At 41.5% G+C, this 19,878-nt stretch overlaps 3 protein-coding genes across 7 annotated transcripts; 2 read left to right on the top strand and 1 right to left on the bottom strand.

Annotated features, from left to right (window-relative positions):
* The first annotated feature begins 238 nt into the window (after window positions 1–238).
* pola2 (polymerase (DNA directed), alpha 2) lies at window positions 239–6,354 on the top strand. The gene is made up of 18 exons (XM_010732132.3): window positions 239–590; window positions 1,674–1,798; window positions 1,921–2,009; window positions 2,133–2,190; window positions 2,330–2,439; window positions 2,550–2,749; window positions 3,051–3,139; window positions 3,458–3,610; window positions 3,987–4,049; window positions 4,131–4,182; window positions 4,279–4,397; window positions 4,504–4,542; window positions 4,648–4,721; window positions 4,860–4,968; window positions 5,090–5,196; window positions 5,576–5,632; window positions 5,725–5,851; window positions 5,966–6,354. The coding sequence occupies exons 1-18, from the start codon at window positions 506–508 to the stop codon at window positions 6,116–6,118; spliced, it is 1,809 nt and encodes a 602-aa protein (XP_010730434.2). The 5' UTR covers window positions 239–505; the 3' UTR covers window positions 6,119–6,354.
* A 107-nt stretch (window positions 6,355–6,461) lies between these two features.
* On the bottom strand, window positions 6,462–9,290 carry LOC113746834 (HIV Tat-specific factor 1 homolog). The gene is made up of 8 exons (XM_027283915.1): window positions 9,164–9,290; window positions 8,950–9,037; window positions 8,380–8,856; window positions 8,162–8,297; window positions 7,161–8,003; window positions 6,913–7,077; window positions 6,801–6,835; window positions 6,462–6,721 (listed from the first exon to the last, which is right to left on the bottom strand). The coding sequence occupies exons 1-8, from the start codon at window positions 9,245–9,247 to the stop codon at window positions 6,621–6,623; spliced, it is 1,929 nt and encodes a 642-aa protein (XP_027139716.1). The 5' UTR covers window positions 9,248–9,290; the 3' UTR covers window positions 6,462–6,620.
* LOC104940140 (leukocyte elastase inhibitor) lies at window positions 9,219–19,720 on the top strand. Of its 5 annotated transcripts, none has more exons than XM_027283922.1 (8): window positions 9,219–9,298; window positions 9,403–9,551; window positions 14,801–14,995; window positions 17,331–17,468; window positions 17,565–17,682; window positions 17,796–17,938; window positions 18,075–18,242; window positions 19,059–19,720. In XM_027283922.1, the coding sequence occupies exons 2-8, from the start codon at window positions 9,408–9,410 to the stop codon at window positions 19,461–19,463; spliced, it is 1,311 nt and encodes a 436-aa protein (XP_027139723.1). In that variant the 5' UTR covers window positions 9,219–9,298; window positions 9,403–9,407; the 3' UTR covers window positions 19,464–19,720. The 5 variants fall into 5 exon arrangements, with proteins under 5 accessions (XP_027139723.1, XP_027139743.1, XP_027139734.1 ...); XM_027283942.1 differs by having other exon boundaries at window positions 9,403–9,555; XM_027283933.1 differs by lacking the exon at window positions 9,219–9,298 and having other exon boundaries at window positions 9,332–9,551.
* The last annotated feature ends 158 nt before the right edge of the window (window positions 19,721–19,878 follow it).

Here is a 19,878-nt window from a genome sequence, read left to right as displayed (position 1 = left end):
GCCACCCTCCGGTTCCCAAACCAAGTTCCTATGGACTGAGCTACTGCCCCCCCATAATAAACATAAAGTGGGTTTATCACAAATACTGAAACTTTACAAGCTTCTTAAAAGTAGAGTTTATGGCAGAGTAGTTGTATTGAATCACATCGGCTTGAAGTGTACCCGATGAATAAAAAGTGTGGCCACTAGATGGCACTAAAAGCTTTTATTTTGGAGGCGCTGCTACTTCCGCTTGTGACAGTTCATGGACGTGACGTAAATTCCGGCCGCCAAGCAGCGACAGGAGTTTTTCGCGGTAAAATGAAAATGGACATCTGACGTTAGATCAGATTTATTTCACCGTTTAACGTGAAGCTGATGCTTGAAGCTCGTGTTTGGAAGTCACGTGAAGAGACCCGGGTCATTGTTGTTGTTGTTGTTGTTGTTGTTGTTGTTATGAAGTGAGAGCAAAGCTAACGTTAGCTGCAGAAGTACCAAAACATTAGTAAACATTACAAGTTGAACAATGGCAGCAGTGACCGGAGAGAGGCTCAAATCAGAGCTGGAGATGTTCGACATACCCTGCAGAGATGACTCCGTGCTCGACAAGAGTGAGTAGATAACAGCTGATATTCAGCTTGTACAGGAGCTAACACAGCTGCTCAAAGTGGTGATGTTTAGTCTCAACTGTGTGTCATAGATGAAATATATAAACATTATTATTATGTCGCTTTGTCATCAACCTTCACAGTGACAGAAAAACTCCTTTTCAGAAACCTTTCATGCAAACATGGAGCCAGAGTTCTTCACAGAGCAACATGCAGACAGAAATAGACAGCAATGACCTGAACACATTAATAACATGAGGCCATACAGTTATTGGTATGGGATTTCATTTTTAAAAATAAGGAAGACTGGATTCAAAGTATCAAAGTTTAAGTTGAATTTATTTTTCTTGTACAAGAAGGAGCGTTTAACAGTGCAACAAACAAAAAGGGGGTCACAGGGAAAAGGCTCCCTGAGGAGCTCTAACAATAGGTTAAAATGGGCTGTCACTCATACAGTTAAGTCCTTTTTTTGGTTTTCTGCTCAGTAATGAGCATTATGTTTTATATCCAAATGATACTTCCCTAACCTGTCTCTCGAGACATGCAAAACAAACAGGACACACACACACACACACTCTATATAAGTTAAAACATCTGCACCCTAGTATAATAATTTTTATAACAGTTATGATATGTTATAACAATTAAAAGCCAGTAATAACAAATGAATGATAAAGAGTCTACACCTGTTCTATATGGAAAGGGTTGTGAGATAACGTGTGTTATGAATTGAACTGAATAAAAAGTAGAAGATATGATGAGAAAGACTTAAAAGCCAGGCTACACAGATAATTAAAATGTCTCTAGCGGTCAGTCCCTCAGATCCACAGGCAGACTGTACCAGAGATGCAGGGTCACAGTAACTAAAGATGTTTTTGTGAAAGTCCAACAGATGATCTACCACATTTACATCACGTTATTAGTTTGTGCTGTGACAAGTTAAAGCATAAAATTTATTATCCTCCACTTCTCGGTCATCGCTGTTATGTTGCGTTCATGTTGCTTCGGTGTGGATTTATATTTATATTATACCTTTTTTTTTTACCTGCTCACCTTCGTTTCCCTCGTATCTCATCTGGTGTCCAGTGGTGGAGCAGTGCATCTGTAACAGGATACAGGCAGATGAGATGGTGCTGGAGTGGGTGGCATACAGCACCACTAAAAATGGACTCAAACTCACCACGGACACCTTGGAGCAATTCGAACACGAGGTAACAGAAACGCTTTTCCAAATGATTCAGGATCTTTTCATATCACATGTGTTAGTGATATTATTGTTTTGAACTCTTGTCACAACCGTTTTGTATTCACAGTGTGTTCGTTTTCATTGCAGGTGTTAAACAAGAAGAACAAATCCAAACCGAGCTTCAGGAAAGAAGAAACTCATAACAGAACCAGAGACATCCACTCACTACAGGAACTGTATCCTTCATGTTAAACTCTCAGATCTTGATTATCCAGCAGCTTCTCTCTCTGAATTCATCACTTCTCTAGCACGAGTGTCCAGTGCCGTTCTGTCACAGTCCTTGACATTTATTTGTTCAGAATCAAAGCTGAGGAAGAGGAGGAGAACCTGCTGGACTCCTACTCTACTCCTGCTAAAGTAAGCTGTCACTGTCGACTTCAGCTCTTCTGTGGAGAGTCACAAGCTAAATTATTTCAGTTTGACTCACTAGATGGCCCTAAAGTGAGTGTGAGTCGCTCTAACATGACTGTGTGTGTGTGTGTGTGTGTGTGTGTAGGGCTCCCAGAAGCGAGCACTGACCACCCCTGAACACCCTCATTCAAAAAGAAGTGTAGCTCTCCTGGCCAGCCCGGGCCTGCTGCTGTCTCCTGCCAGCTTTTCTCCCAGGTAACAACACAAAGACAAATGAGTCAATGAGCTGATGAAAAAATGTAATAATCATAGGTTGCATAATACTGTGACCCGACTCTTGCCGTCTTCCCATCTCTCTTTGGAAGTTCAACCCCCTCACAGAAGTACAGCCAGCGAGGAGCGAAAGGGGAGGTGGTGGTTACGTTCGGGGCTGTGCAGGGCACCCGCTGGGCAGGGAGGAAGGCTCTGGGTGCAGGCGTTCAGTTGGAGCTGCTGGAAGGGCCCGAAGACTCCCTCACCTGCAGCTACAAGTACATGTTCCAGAGGCTGCGCGATGTTCGAAATGGTAAAACGGGCCTGCATGTGAACTGAACTAATTTAGAGTGAAGAGTGTTATATCTAAACATTTTACTCGCTATATATCATGTGTTGTTGAAGTTTAATCCAAACCAGTCTCATGAGTCTTATGGAGTCACACAAACATGACACGGACGTTCCTACGTTTCCTTTTAAATTCTAAATCAAACAGGTTCTCCTGAATTTATTTATCCAACAGAAACAGCACTCTACACATCTACTAAATAAAAGAGTACATATGAATGCACATTATTTCAACCTGAAGATCTTTTCGTGTCGGTTTTCTTCAGTGTTGACAGAGAAGATCGAGGAGCTCGGCGAGGGCCTCAAGTCTCACTTCAACATCGAGGAGTTCTCTCCTGTCTCTCTGCCGGCTCAGGTACAGAGGCGTTTCTGAACGTTTTGGAAACGTTGCATATATTTGACACTTTTAACTTCATATTTTTTACATCTAACAAGGACACAACACAGATTTTTAATCAACAAATCAGCAGACAGTAAAAAAAGTGGGAGCTGGTTAGTGCTAAACTTTGTACATATGAATCAGATGTTGAATGTAATTTAACCTAAATACCTGAAATGTTAGTTATCAATGTGTGAGTATGAATTTAATAGAATAGTCTATAGTTTATCAGCAGTAAATATTTATTAAGTGTATTTGTATGTTTAGAGTTTATTTGTATGTCTTCACCTGCAGGACTGTGTAACAGTGTTGGGTCAGGTTTGCTGCGACAGTAACGGCAAACTGAACGCACAGTCGGTTCTGTTGGAGGCGGGACCAGAGCAAGGTGGTCAGCAAGTACCTGTTGACCTATCAGAGCTCAAAGAGTACTCTCTGTTTCCTGGTCAGGTGAGCAGAAGAAAACCTCTTTTCTTGATGGCTGAAAGCTTCATTTGTGTCAACTTTAACTGTATTAATTTAATCAGCTTTTTGTCATTTCTGCTTTGCATGCTATTATTATGAATGAATGAGCGGTGGCCTCTCCTTTACCTGTGCACTAAGTTGTGTGCAGCAGGTTATAAGGCCACCGAGAGTAACAGAGCATGCCAAGGACATGGGCAGGAGACTCACCCAGCGTCTGACCGAGAACTCTGACAAACATTAAAAATACACACATAAAAAATAAATAAGCACCTGACTGATGTGTGTGAAATTGTTGCGTAGGAAGCATTTATTGTATCTCAGAGTACGGCATGATCTCCTCGTCTGTTTCTTTTTTCCTCAGGTGGTAGTGTTGGAGGGGATGAACACAACAGGGAGAAAACTGATGGCTTCCAAACTCTACGAGGTCCACTACTAGTTTCTTTAAGTTAAAGTTAAGATCTGCACCCTGCCGTGTGTCTTCTGTTAACAGTCTTGTCTTTTATAGGGAGTGCCTCTTCCTTTCTACACTCCTGAGGAGAAAATGGAGCTGGACGAAGGTCAGGAATGATGATGATGATGCAGTGCATCCTGTTGGTGGAGTGACTTTCCAGTCAGCATTTTTAGGTTGCTTACATCATCTCGTGTGATTGCAGAGCCTATGAACGTACTGGTGGCATGTGGACCGTACACTCCCTCTGACAGCCTGACCTTTGACCCTCTGCTGGACCTAATCAATGTCATTGTCAGGGATCGCCCTGATGTCTGCCTGCTGGTATAGCTGCTTGATTTTCTGCTGCATTACAATCAGTTCTTCCACGTATAATCGCATGAGTGCATATTGTGTTTTGGGTTTTCTAATTCTCCCTCCTCTCCTCCAGCTGGGCCCGTTTGTGGATTCCAAACATGAACAAATTGAGGTATGTTTTCCAGTGGACAAGCTCAGTTTGTGCCCACTGCTCCTCTATCTGATGTTTTAGATCTGAACATTAAATATACGTAACTATCTTTGATTTGTCAAATAGAAAGCTCAGGTGACCGAGACGTTTGAGGCCATTTTCTCAAGATGTATCGAAAGCATTGTGGATGGAACAAAAAGGTTTGTCTCATCTCATCATCCTTTATTTAAGCGCCCGAGGACCTTTTTTTTTTTTTTTTAAGGTTGTCATGGTAACTTGTAATGCGACCTAATCAGAAATATTTATCATCATGAAGCTTTTTATTTCATTTTTTCCAGCGTTGGCTGTCGCTTAGTGTTTGTACCCTCCCAGAGAGACATCCACCATCATTTCATCTACCCGCAGCCTCCCTTCGTCCTGCCAAACCTCAGCAAGGACCAGGCCCAGGTCAGACACACAGAGACCTGTGTCCTTCCTCCAACACAAGATTCAAACAGAGGAACTAAACAAAGTGTCTGTTTAAGGTCACATCAGTCTTATATATATTGTTTGTGTTCATGCTCTGCAGCGTGTCACCCTGGTACCTGATCCCTGCACCCTGCTGATCGATGGTGTCACCTTTGGCTTGACATCCACTGACATCCTGTTCCACATGGGCGCAGAGGAGATCAGCTGGTGAGGAAGACTGTGTGCAGAAACTGTTTATGTGTAACTAAATGTTTAGTGTCATCTGAAGCACAAGCGGTTTGGTTACAAAGGATAATATTGAAATTATTATATTTAATGTTAATATTTAAAGAAGTGCAGGAAGGCTGTAACAACAAACACACATTATTTAACATACTTTTATTAAATACGAGGAGAGGAGGACAGCTACTGTGAGTTTTAAGCCAAAAATATTCAATATTTTATCAAATCCCCAAGAATCATTATGACAGAAATACAAACTTTCTCTCATCCACCCTTCTTCACTCAAATACCAGAGGCAGCAGTTGCATAATATAGATTATAGAACGACTGCCATCCGTGTTACTGAAAATGTTTTGCGTTGCAGTGGCACTGGATCGGACAGATTCTCACGCATCCTGAAGCACATGCTGACCCAGAGGAGGTAGGAGTCCTAAAAAAGTTCACGTGTTGTTTTTCGTTTTGAAGACCGCCCGACACTAAAGCTCCAACACGCTTGTGGTCTTTACTTTACAGCTACTACCCGCTCTACCCGCCCGTGGAGGAGGTGAACATGGATTATGAGAAGTTCCAGAGTTTTGGTCAGATGCCACTCACCCCTGACATTCTCATCATTCCCTCTGAGCTGCGCTACTTTGTAAAGGTGCAGAACTGTAACACCTTTTTAACGAAGTTTTAATTTAGTGATCAAGCACTTACAGGAATTTTCTTTCCGCATGATGTCTTTTAAAGCCTCACCCTCTCTCTTTGTCTTCAGGACGTGGCCGGCTGTGTATGTGTCAATCCTGGACGGCTGACCAAAGGCCAGGTGGGCGGGACCTACGGCAGGCTGCTCATTCAGCACAAAGCTACATCGGAGGACGGGAAGAGAGCGAGCCCCTGTTTGGCTGCTCAGGTGGTAAAAATCTGAAAACGAATGAAAGACTTTGGATGCTTGTCGTCAACAGAAATGAGTCAACTTGACCGGGACCAGTTTTGCAAGCGACTTTGAAGGCTGCCCTCTTCTATTGATGTAAAATATGTTAAAAACAATTCACTGTTTGAATCCCATCAGTTTATTTTTTATATTACAAACATGTTGAGAGTGTATTGTCACTCAGAAACAAGAACAATAATCTCTTTTCAATAAATTATTGTCACACTTGGTACAATCTCATTTCCTGTTTGTCAGAGCGTCATCACTGTTTGTGTGGTTCTTTCTTTTGTAGTTCAAAAATAAAGTGGTTTCATATGTATGTTAATGTACAGGAGTTATTACAGGTGAGATCATTTTTTATTTTGATTGAAATTATGCAACACAAAAAAACAATCGACATTGCCATTAAAAGACTGTTGTTACACCAGTTTTTTATGTCTTAAATAAATTAAATCCGAGGTGTGTGAGGGAGGATTTTGTTCCAGCTCAGACACATTTAGTCATAAAAGTGGTCAAACTCCTCAGAGTCACTCAGGTGATCCATCTTTCTTGATTTGTTCGTCTCAACTCGAAAAATCTCCACCATGTCAGAAATTTCTGAAACAAAAAAATGAGCAAAAGAATCAAGAGTTGTAAAGATTTGTTCAGTCCATCATGTGATGGTGTGATACTCTACCTTTGCGTTTCTCATCATCTCTCTGGTCCTTTTCTCTGAAAATACATTTTGAATTGTGAGGTGTATTTCAGGCTGTAGTTTTTGACCTCCGAGAAGTGAAAATGGTACTCACTCATTTTTCTGTGATTGTTCTTGAGGTGCGAGAAGATGCTCAATATCTTCATCAATGAACTCATTTGAGTCATCGTCAGAGGATCCTGTTTCACTCCCCTCTTCCTCCTCCTCATCATCTTCATTTTCACTTGCCTCCTCGTGAATAATTTGCATCTTTTTAGACCTGAAAACAAACAGATTGCACAGTGTTCACATGCTGTCATTTGACAGTTTGAGTAAGATCATTAAAGTCTTTAATGATCTTACTTTTCCTGAGGTGAGATGATACAGTCCTCTGAATCGCTTTCCTCTTCTGGTTCTCCTTCTTCGACTCTCTTCTGCTCCTCCTCCCCTCCGCCATCCTCCTCTTCATCTGACTCCATTTTGTCCTCACCTCCGTCACTCTCCTCTTCGTCCACCTCTTCATCCTGAGAAGATGCAGAAGCCTGTTTTTTGTTCTCACTGTCTTCATCGTTCCACCTGTCTGACTTCTCTTCCTGATCCTCCTCCTCCTCTGCATGTGATGCATTCTTTCTTTCAGAAACCTCATCATCCTCATCATCGTCGTCCTCATCCCTCTCCCCTTGCTCTTTATCTCCCTGACTGTCTTCTTTTTCTTCACGATCACTCTCATCTCCACCTCCCAGATCTTTGTCACACTCCTCTTTTTCCTCACACTTTTCTCCTTCACTGCTTAATTCAGAGCTGCTACTCTCATCCTTTTCTATTTCATCTCTGGTTTCAATCTTTATACTAACACTTCCTGATTCTTCATCCTTCTGGGATCCTGACTCCCCGCTGCAGCTCTCCGATTTATCTTCAGGACTTTGATTCCCTACTTTTTGACTCCTGAAATCATCAATTGGACTCCCCAACTCTTCACCAGTAGACTGACTATCTTCTTTGTGACTCTCTGAGTCATCTCTGTTGCTCCTGGTCCTTTCCTTTGCCACTTTCTCGACTTCTGGTGATCCAATAGCAAGTCCTGCACTTCGTATTCTCCTCCTCCTACTGGTGCTGGTTCTGCTTTTCTCTAATGAGGCGTCACTTTCTGAGCTTTGAGCCACTGTGGCTGCAGCAATGACGATGGCACTGGAAGTCCTTGATGACCTACAAAAGGGATTGATGAAAGTAAATATACAGATTAAGATATGTTAGTAGATTTACATGGTAGGCTGAGTATGGATAAGTAGTTAGGGTTATTTTCTAGTAATGAAGTAAACAAACTATATAATGGGTTGTAAAGACGTGTCGAGAATCTGACTTACTCCTGAGAGCTGCGTCTTTCTCTGTCTGTGGAGGTACGCTGTGATCTCTTCTCTCTCTTCTTCCTCTTCTCTCTGCTCGCCTGACTGGACGCCCTGCTGCTCTCACTGCTCTCTGCAGGGCCGCTGGAAAGACGAACTAGGCACAAAAATTACAACCCATATCAGACGTGAAAGGAAACATCACTGAAGTTCAACTCATCATATTTCCTTTTTCCCACCTGGTTTGATATCCAGCTCCTGGGATAAATGACTGCCCCTGCTCCCACCACTTATCTCTCTCTTTGAGCTTGGTGCTCTGCTTGCCTCAGCCCCATCCCTCCTCTCAGGTGGAGGCTCGTCCATGTAGAGCTGACCCCAGAGAGCCTCGGAGTCTGAAGGGATTCCAGCTGCACCGGCAGTCCAGGACAAGGGGTAATTGGGCTGTGAGGAAGCCCAACCTGATGGAGGCTGCCTGGGCCAGGGGGGATGGTGGAGCTGGAATTGGTGTGTGTGGAAAGATGGGGGGACATGAGAGGAAGCCTGAGGTTGATATGGAGCTCTGATAGGAAACCTAGCCGAATGGGACTGAGGGTGGATCAGCCATGAAGACTGCATGAAGGAGAGATTAGGGGAGCCATCTTGGTTGTAGTCCAATTGGGTGTTTTGGCTGTGGTGCTTTTGAGGTGCAGATTTTTTTTGTGGCTTTATGGTGGGGCCTGCAAACCAAGACATTTATTAGACAGGAAAACACTAGTAAATTTGAAAAACAAACCAGTAATTTCTTAAAGTTGGCGATAAAGATGACAAACCTTGTGAAAGTAAAGGTCGGTGTGCAGAGGACTTTGTCACTTCATCTTCTGTGTTCTTCAGACATAACTCCAAATACTCCTCCATCCTCTGTTATAGAAACATAGTCTTTTTAGAGTCGCAGTAAAGGTTTATTTTGACAAACAGAAACAGTATAATCCTAAGGCAGAATGAAACGGCTGATTGTGATTAATGCATGCTGTGAATTGTTTGTACCTTCCTCTGAGCCGCCTGAGTTTTCTCTTTGAGTTGCTTCTGCCAGCGGGGGGAGCTCTCCTCCAGGTACCGTTCATACTCCATCTGAAGGAGTCAAAGGTCAAGAAGTAGGTTCAGCAACAAAGTAACGCACAGGTATGAAGTGGAAGCATGTAGGCTGCTCCCTAAATTCTTCCAGTGCATTTCCTATGTGTGTGTGTGTGTGTGTGTGTTTTCTTTGTGTCCGTTCACCCGAATAGTTTTCATGGTCGCAGTGAGGGTCAACATCTCTCTCAGTGTGTCCTGGGCTTCATCGAATTGCTGCAGCAGCTGCCGGTTGTGTTGTTGGGCTTTAAGCTCTCTCTCCTTCAGCTCCTGCCAGTGCTGCTGCAGATTCATCACCTTGCTGGTAGGTAACACACACACACACACGCACACACACACACACACACACACACACACACATATATACAGAGTCAGTGATTAAAAAACACTCACATCAACATACAAGCACAGTGCAGTCATCTTGTTGCCTTTTATTGGTGAACTTACAGATGTTGATGAGTCTGAGGAGTTGAAAAGTCAGTGTGAGACAACACTGGCCTGTAAGAGAAAGAGAGGTCACAACACAGCATCATAGTAACCTATGACACACACTCATACACATCCCCCAAGAGCTTACAATACTAAACCTTCTTTCTTGGCATTGTACATGATAATCATTGTAATTATTGTAACAATTTGAAGAAAAAAAAACTGATTGGCACTCCCTGACTCCATGGCAGCATCCATGGCTCTTACCTCTTTTTCAGACTGTACCCTCTTTGTTTTGTGAAAGTGTTTCTTTCCATGCCGGTCAGATGCCCAAGAGACAGTAAATTCTCCTTCGGTGCAGCCATGACTGCAGGCTTTCAGTGGATGGAGAGATTATCAGGGATTAAGGTCTGTGCTTTGGGGGTGGAGGAACCTGCTGCCAGTCCACATATGGGCGTGGTAATGGTGTCAAACAGTATTTTAATGCCACACAGGTAACACCCACTTACATATAGATCTGAAAACCACAATATATTCAAAACTGATCACTTTCCTGCCATCGGAGGATTGTCACTTTATATAATGAAACAAAACAGGTATAAATGTACCCCGTATTCATGCCTGATAGGTGATTAAACTTCAGATTAGAGTGATATATGCGATATATAACATCACGAAAAAGCTTGATTCAGATAATTAAATATACCATTTCATCAGGCTACCTTTCAAGAACACTGGTAATATTGGCAAATCATATACTGGAAATGACATAAGTGTAGGTAATCAGGTGTGTGTACTGTTGGGAAGTTGAGGGGCTCCTCTGGTGTATAACAAATTGTGTTCACTTTCACATGAGAAATTACAATAATTAGACAGACAAGTCACATATTAATCGATAACCATTAAGTTTATTTATATATGGTAAAATGCTATTATTTGTCATTAAGGCAAGAGGCCCTGGATAAGGGAACTGACTGACATTTGAATGACATTTTATATAAAATAAGAGCCATACACAAGATGCATTATTTTTTCACTCTTTAGCAGTGGTAATTTTTGCACCAACCTATTTTAGAGGAAGGCAGCATGAGCATATGTTCAATACAATATGTTCAAAAAACCTAAATACTAAAGGGATTGTTCGGTTTTGAAGTGGGATTATAAGAGGTACTTATACATAGTTAGTGTATTACTGTACCTACAGTTGATGGCGGTCATCGCACCCCCAGTTTGGAGAAGCAGAAAAAACCCCAAAAAATCAGTATCCAATTCAAGTGTATACAACATTACTGATATGTTCACCACTTTACCTTTGTGTCAGACAGCCTTTTTCTTTGCCATAAACCCTACACCTCACATCTCGCACCATATCATGCTGCAGATCAGCTGTTTTTTTTTTTTTTTTGTGCTGCTGTAACTTTAATCCCACCAGCTGATCTGCAATTTAATACAGTGTGTGCACCCTCACAGCACCTGGATCTAATGTGTAGGGGCCTACAGTTATTCTTTTTGATGATTTTTTTAATGAGGCTAAAATATGGGGGTGCGCCATCTACTGCATAAATATCTCATACAGCCCTACACAAATTGTCCGTTTAAGGAGGACAAGCTGGAGAGGATTGTAGTGGCGGCCCAAAATGTTAAAAAATTATATACTTCACATAGTCACATACAATCATCTACAATAAAGCAAAAGACACAGATATTTCCTTTTCTTTTATAGCAAAGAGGCAACATATAAATAATAATTTACTGAGTGGAAACTAGCCTAAAACAGAGAATGATAATAACCATAATAACCAATAACCATGTTCACCTAACTGCAACTGTAATTTATGTACCCTCAAAGTTTGTGTGTACATTTGCATCAAATTAAAGTTTAAAAGATACTGAATGAATTATGAGTGCCATATTTATATTGCCCCTCCATCTTTACTCCAGCTCCAAACATGAGGACCAAACATAAAAACACATAGACACACCATTCAGGCAGCTTATTAATTAAATAAACTATTTCTAAATTGTCCCGTGCTTTCTGTGTGTAGAAGAAAAGCGAGATGGAGACGCCTGTAACCTATGACAGCACATCTCTCTGGCTCTCTCTAGTGGAAGACAGATGTTACATGCTCTGTTTCCATGTGCCTTGATAGGATTTGCCACTTTCAGTGTTGTTTTCAGTAGGCAGTGCTGGTTATCACTCCTCAATACCTTATTTTATATACTTCTTTTATTTTTTTGATTAAATATTTCCTGATCTGAATTAGGAAACTTGTAATTTATGCATGCATCACACAGCAATACGTCATCTTTTATTATTAGAAAAGGGGTGTTTATATTTCACAAATGTTTCACAAACGTTATGGGGCAGTGTGTTGCTTTCATACCAAGATTCCAGTGTCACATCGGCACATACTGAATGTTACAAACTCATTTGTAAAGAAGAAGGGAGGCTTCTTTAGCATGACAGTCTATAGGTGGCCGGTTATGTAACGAAAGAGTCCAAAGGTCCAATGAATCAGACATGTTTATCATGTGTCAGTGGTTTCCAAGGTTATAAGGCAAGCCTCTGTGACAGGTGGAGACAAGACATAATCTCTCGGCAGTAAATCACACAGACACGCCTTTTTATGAAATGTGTCTAAGGAGTAGCCTGTATCAGCTGAGGCAAGCTGATTTGACCCTACAAGCTCATGTGCTCTTTGTCAGTGAAAACCAGTTTACGCACTGACTGAAATCACAGAAACCAGAAAGAGAAGCTGTCCTAAAGTTATTCCATTAGTTAATCTCTTAAGGTTTCCCACTTGCGGATTCACTTTCACTTGACTCAGTATTCTAAGAAGAAACTCAGTCTATTTATACTGAGAGTGAAACACGAAGACCCCAAAGTAAACCTCACATTCCACACTGTGTTCATAGTTTATCTTGTCCTCAACTCAGAAATCCTCGGAGACTCTTCAGAAATCCTTTCTGGGCTCCGCTCAAGTTGGAAAACAGTAACAGTGGTGGAAGAAATACGTAATGAAGTAAAAGTACCAGGACAACAGTGAGCAAACTTTTACTCGAGCAGACGTGCAAAAGTATCAGGAGCAAAATGTATTTAAAATCTTTGATTATTCAGAACAATATATGTATATAATTTGATTACAATGATGCATTAATGAGTAAGAATCAGTTTAAAGTTGTAGCAGGTAAAGATGGAGCTCATTTTAACTATTTACTGCTGCGTAAATATTTGATGATTCATCAGACTATAGTTGTTGATTATGTTTTTTTATTAATGATCTGAATCAAACAAATACAGAGTAATAAAAAGCACAAATATTTATTTATTTATGTCCAAATTGTACTTGTAGTAAATGTATTTGAGTTTACATACTTTTATTATGTATTGTACTAACTTAATAACTAACCCTAACCTTATTTTTCTCATTAGTGATCATAGCTGTGTCTTTGGTAATATTCCTGGAAATTTGTGAGGTTTAATGACTTCAGAGGCGTATATATTGAAAGATTACACAAACACAACACATCTTAGAAACTTTTAAAGATATTTAAATAAAAAATATTGACTGTTTTAAGGGCAAAAAAAAACTAAACTAAATAAACAGATTTAGCATTTCCAACATACCTGGCAATGTAGAGACTATAATGTGGAGAGGTGAGATGTACAGAAAATAAAATGCATACATTAAATATAGTGATATTTTGTGATTTTTAAATACTCATGACATATTTACAGACTTTGCTCTCTGGCTGTGTCAGAGATGGGTGTGGTTCTGCTGGGTGGAGTTTGGACTCATCCTGCTTCAGTCTGTGCTCAACAGCAAAACAAAAAATCAATAAATAATGAATCAAATAATTTCAGTAGTAAAAGTCACAGCACGCAGAAATGTGCTAAAGGTTGTGCAAACGTTGTTTCACAGTTGTCTATAGGTTCCCTGTCTTCCTCATTGTGATGTTGTGTTTGTGAACCGTGGCTGACTTATCGCCCAGTCATGCGTCCCACCCACACCCTGCCGACACAAGCAGCCCAGTGTGTGTCCCGTGTATAAATGAGCAGAGACAGACATCTGGATCTCTCTCCACCAACACGGCCCGCAAACCTTCCCCGTTTTTCTGCGGGATTTTCCGGACCTCCGCCTGCGTTTACGTTTTACTTTCGCTTCTCCACGCGTGGGGTGTGTGCGGGCAGATTGTGCTTCAGGATCATCGGGTAACGTGATACAGTTTATAACAATAAGTCCTAACACAGGTCTGTCTGTGATACACACGCACTGCCAGCTAAAACTGCGCATGTGAGTGGCTTTATTTCCGGGTACCTGAACGCAACTGTGTGTGTATATGGGGAAGTTTGCTTAAAAATATTTATTTGTTGTTTTAATTTGCAGGTTAAAGGTTAGAAACGTTCTTCTCATTTGCTGTCACAGCATGAGCACATGTCAAAACACATACTGGTAAACACAAGTGGCAACAATTGAATACAAATAGAAGCAGATGTGTCACTCAAAATTGATTTTAACTTGTTTCAAATGATTTGACACAACCGATATAAGCCAGCTCAGAGAGCAAACGGGCTGCTGAAGGTGGGAATGAGAAAGTCTGAGAATGGATAGAAGAAACCATGTAAGAGGACGAGTGCGTATGCGAGGTGGAGGACAAAGAGGAAGAGGAAGGCGATCATAGACCATGTTCTTGTCCATGGACTGACAACGAGGGAAGCAGGACTTAGAGTGCAACCCAATTTTCTGTGTCCACCATAGTAAGGACATTGTCTGGCCATGAACATTTTGCTTTCCATTTGTTCACAGTACTGACTGCTTGTCAGATTTTGACCGGTTGCAGCATCATATCAACAAAGAACAAGAATTACAGTATCCCAGAGACAAAGGACAAGTTTGTGAGATGCAGGGTACAGTACTGTAAAAAAAGGAGGAGGAAGAACAAAAAAAATACCAAGAGCAAAGCAGAGTCGTAATTTCTGATCAATTTTGAGCTACTATGAGAGAACACGTTTTCATTCATCAAAAGACAATGACGGAAAAATCTGAAATTTCACATCCAGATCTGTCTGAAATGTGTCTTGCATTATCAGGTTATATAACCAACCACCAAATGTCATTACAGGAAGGGTGTACATCATCATCATCAGTCATGGCCGCCATCAGCAACTCCAACACAGATTTTGCCTGTGAGCTTTTCCGCACTCTGAGCCAGGCAGATCCCTCCGGGAACATCTTTGTCTCGCCGCTGAGCATCAGCTCGGCCCTAGCTATGGTTTACCTGGGCGCTAAAGGTGACACCGCTACCCAGATGGCCAAGGTCGGTATATCGTCTCTCTAATAGATGCACGTCTTCCGTCACCTGGCGTCCTTGCGTAACTTGTAGCACCGTTATAAAAAGTTGTGTGAAACGCAGTCATCCTGGCCTGTTTCCATAAAACATCTTTAGAGTTTTGAAGCTCATGGCACAGGTGTGTACTGTATCTAGGCATGGGCTGAAAGGTGTGTCTTCAGACTAATTCCACCTGTACTTTGACCTCAGTCAATACTGCTGAAACAAGGAAGGTATTGTTGGCCTAAAAGCAGAAAAGTCTATAAGCTGACATTTACACGATCTGTTTCAGTGTCATGAAACCTGTTTGCTCTTGAAAGGTTAGGGTAAATCTTCAGAGCTTTGTTCTTCTTTACTTTATTTTGTTTAATGACTTCTGCGTGACAGCTTTAGTCGCAGATTGATGGTGAATGATTGACTGAATAAAAGAATAAAAGCACGTAGGAATATTGTAATATATGTTATGGCCAAAAGTAGGGATGGGAATTGATAAGATTTTTATGATTCCGATACCATTATCGATTCTGCTTAACGATCCGATTCTTTATCGACTCTCATTTGGGAAAAAAAGGAGAACAAACAGTTTGATCAGCATCAACTTTGTTTAGTTAGAAGTATCACAACCTTACAAAAACAACAGCGAGGTCAAAAGAGGCCCACAGCCTAGTAACGATGTGTAACTGTGGCAAATACACACGTTTAATGTTAACTGTTATAGCTGTTTTACAAAGAAGCACATGGCGCTAACATGGCAGGCAGTGTGTTACTTACCAGAGTTACCTTCCATAGTAACCACAGAGGTGGTCATAGCCCGGCTGCTGCCGCTGCTGCTAGGTTGAGATTCATCTCCAGTCCAAAGCGTGTCAAAAACACGACATTCATTTTAAAATATTGCATGTTGTGTGCGCAAATGTTTCTGCATGTTCGTCGGGTTCCTCCCGATGCTGTTATCTCCACTTTGCAATAATTGCAAGTCGCCCTGTTGCCGTCTTTTTTGGTAAAATGCAGCCAAACTTTGGAGCGTTTGAACTGAGTGGGCGCCATTGTTTACTACTGATTGCACTGCACGTGCGAAACTTGCATAAGCTACGTGGCGCAATTAGTCGTGCTTGCTGGAATCGAACGTGCATAACTTCTTGCGGAAGTTACATGACGTGATTCGTGCTTTCTGGAATCGATAAGAGAATTGTTAGATAAACTGCCAAACGATTCCATGGAAGTGAAACACCGGTTCTCGATTCCCATCCCTAGCCAAAAGTATGAGGACATACTAATATTTGTATCGTTTGGACATGTCATTCCAAAAACCATGGGCATTTATCTGCTGCCATAACAGCCACCACTCTTCTGGGAAGGCTTTCCACCTGATTCTAAACCTGGATGCAGGGATTTGGTCCTGTTTAGCCACCAGAGCATTAGTGAGGTCCAAACGCTGATGAAGGCATGACTCACAGTCTGCGTTCCAGCTCATGACAAAGGTGTTGGATAGGGGTTGACGTCAGGGCTCAAAGTGTTGACACAAATTTGGAAGAGCACGATTGTTTAGAATATAATTGTACAATGTAGCTGTGCAATTTCCCTTATTTGTAACTAAGGGGCTTAGCTCATACCATTAAAAAAAAGCAGCCCTAGACCCAAAGTACATGAAAGTATGGAGACTTACTTTTGGCCTGTGTGTGTAGTATGAAGATCAGGCACATTAAAACAACTACGACTAAACATTTACAATTACAGTGACCTAAAAGGGCACATAGATGTAGAAATATAAAGCTCACAGCACAGAGTGCTGCAGGAATGAGTCCTAAAAACCTGGAAATTAGTTCATATTTTTGCACCTCCAGTTTCTCAAAGCCAATGGGTTTTTGGTTAGATGCCAGAAGTCTGTGGTTATCACAAGCTAAAGAGATTTTCACATTTTGTTCTACGACATAAAATGAACATTTAAAGTTTGTTAAAAGAAGACGGCTTCTGACAAGTGGCTCAATGATACTACACTTAAAGCATAGTGGTTGCAACCATGGTTTGTTTTTTACTGCCGTTGGTGTTTTGTTGAGGGAATCAGACAAACTTTGGCCTACAAAAACACGGCATTCCTGCAGCACTCCATAGCAACCAAGGAAAGCAACATTATATAACCTGTAAGTTTAATTAACAGGCTTGACAATTACCTAAAACATCATGTTATCACTGACCAAATAACAGATATAAATTTCTATAAAAGTCACGAGTAGAATGGCTCCATAACAGTTCTTCGTCCTTCGGCTTCATTGTCACCATCTTTCTGACTCCAGAATAAAATCTGTTGTTCAAAACTTTCACACAGGCGCTCTCGTTCAGCTCTGGTGAAGGCGTCCATGCAGACTTTGAGACACTTAACGCTGACATCAGTTCGCCATCAGCATCATACATCCTGAAACTAGCCAACCGTCTCTACGGAGAAAATACCGCCAACTTCCTCCCGGTGAGTTTTCAGTTGACGCTTATCACAGATACCACAGATATTTAGATTACATCAGTAACTTTTCATGACTGAATTGGTGTTATCTGCTCTCTTTAGGAATTCCTGGATGCCACACAGAAGTATTACCATGCAGACCTGAAGGCTGTTGATTTCATGGGGGCTCCAGATGCGTGCAGAGAGGAGATCAACACCTGGGTGGAGCAGCAGACAGAAAGTGAGCCTTTGCATCTTAAGTGGACACAAAATCATCCCTATACTTGTAGCACAACCATTTGAGAGCATTCTCTGTGAATTAATGTTCAACGGTTGCTTTGCCTTTCCTTTCAGATAAGATTAAAGATCTTCTGAAGCCAGGAACAGTCAGTACTATGACAAGACTGGCTCTGGTTAATGCCATCTACTTCAAGGGAAACTGGATGAACCGCTTTGATCCCGCAAACACCAAAGAGATGTCCTTTGAAACCTATAAGGTGACTCAACTGAGCTGAAGTTTGCAGATGTAGAGATGTAATGTCTGAATACAGTTCATCTCAGCCAGATGTGCAGCTGAGAAACTAGCAATAGTCTTTCTAACATGATCCTTTTCTGTGTTTCCTTGCATGTCAGGATGGGAAGAAGCCGGTCCAGATGATGTACCAGAAGAACCAGTTCCTCTACAAATACATTCCTGAGATTGGTCTGCAGATCCTGGAGCTGCCATATGTAGGCAGGAAGCTCAGCATGTTCATCCTCCTGCCTGAAAAGACCGAAAATGGCCCAGATCCTCTGCTGATGGTACATAAGCTAAAAAACGACTGCCTCAAAAGAAAAAGCAGTTTTCAGGGGGAAAGGTTCAAACAATTCAGTGTTGCTTCATTAAGGATCAACAGCAGTGATGAGTTCTTTCTCATAAGTATTTGAAATCTAGCATTGTTCCCATCCACGTTTTCTAGCTCACAGTCTTTTTCTTCCCATTCTTTGTTGGTGTATTGCAGCATGTATCCATTAGCCACCTGCAGATAGTGTGGTAGGGCCTTTTTGCATCTGTTAGGTTTTTTTTTTTAGTTTTATGGCTCTTTGCTTTGGCTCAGTCTCTCTGCACTCTTATTGGCCTTGTTCTCAGCAGCTGTTTTTCAGTGAACAGCAGACCGACAAGTTAGAAACATCTAGAAGCTAATGGGTCAGATCTTTTTGCAGGAGTTAGTGGAGACCAAAACAGAAGTTTCTGTTGACCAGGTGGGCAAAACAACAACAACAAATGTATGCGACTGTTGCTCCTTGTCCGCTGCTCCCCAAGTGTCCAAAAAAGAAACAAATGCAGCTTAAAGAAAAGTAGACTTGCAGCAGATGTCGTAGAAGCTGTAAGACATGAATTACAAATCATTTGCACTCTTTTGTCTCTATAACTCATAACATGCAGAGGAACAACTGTGAAGTTACCCTCGGTTATATATATATAAAAACATTAGTCCGACTAAACAAAGACAATTACACAGCAGCAACTCAATCGATGATTATAGGATTACACAAGCACCCTACAAACTGATGCTCACAACAGTTTAATATGAATATGAAGTAGTGATGCAATATGACGTTTGTATTTTGCTCCAGCTGGAGAAGCAGCTAACACGGGCGAACCTGGAAGAGTGGACCAACAGGGATAACATGGACAACCCCGAAGTCCATGTTCACCTGCCGAAGTTCAAACTGGAGGAAGACTACGAGCTGAACGATCCTCTGGCCAAACTGGGCATGACAGACGTGTTCTGCGCAGCAAAGGCTGATTTGTCCGGCATGAATGGTGACTCAGGGCTCTTCCTGTCTACAGTGGCCCACAAGGCCTTTGTTGAGGTGAACGAGGAGGGGACAGAGGCGGCTGCAGCCACAGCAGGCATCGTAGCATTCTGTATGCTCATGGAGGAACACTTCACAGCAGACCACCCCTTCCTCTTCTTTATCAGGCACAATAAGACCAAATCCATCCTCTTCCTCGGCAGGTTCTCTTCTCCTCAGTAGACACAACAAGTAGAGGAAGATATGGGGCCAATTTAAGTAACAAATCTTTGAAATGAAGGCTTTTTTCTGTAATGGTTTGGAATTTAAGAAACTGTGTTTTTTGTCTGCCTTTGCACTGAAATCATAGCTGTAGCTATTCAAATAATTAATGCCCAAGTTTGAGCGTTTTTGGTTGAATTAATGGATTATAAAGGATTCACTCAAATGATCAGTCGATGTAACTGAAAAATAAAGTAACAGACTGGGTTTTAAAATAACCACATTGGACTGTTTCTTCAGTAGACAGCAATTGTACAAGTCAAACACTTAAACCAAACACCAAAACCAATACAGATGAGGTACAAGTTAAGGGCTGAGACTACAACATAACTACACCGGCGACTACCGGCAGACTAACATTAAGCTGTGACTAACA

The sequence above is a fragment of the Larimichthys crocea genome, chromosome I, assembly GCF_000972845.2.
Source record: "Larimichthys crocea isolate SSNF chromosome I, L_crocea_2.0, whole genome shotgun sequence".
NCBI lineage: Eukaryota > Metazoa > Chordata > Actinopteri > Sciaenidae > Larimichthys > Larimichthys crocea.
Note: the sequence above shows the minus strand (reverse complement) of the source record. Positions and strands in the feature narration are given on the sequence as shown.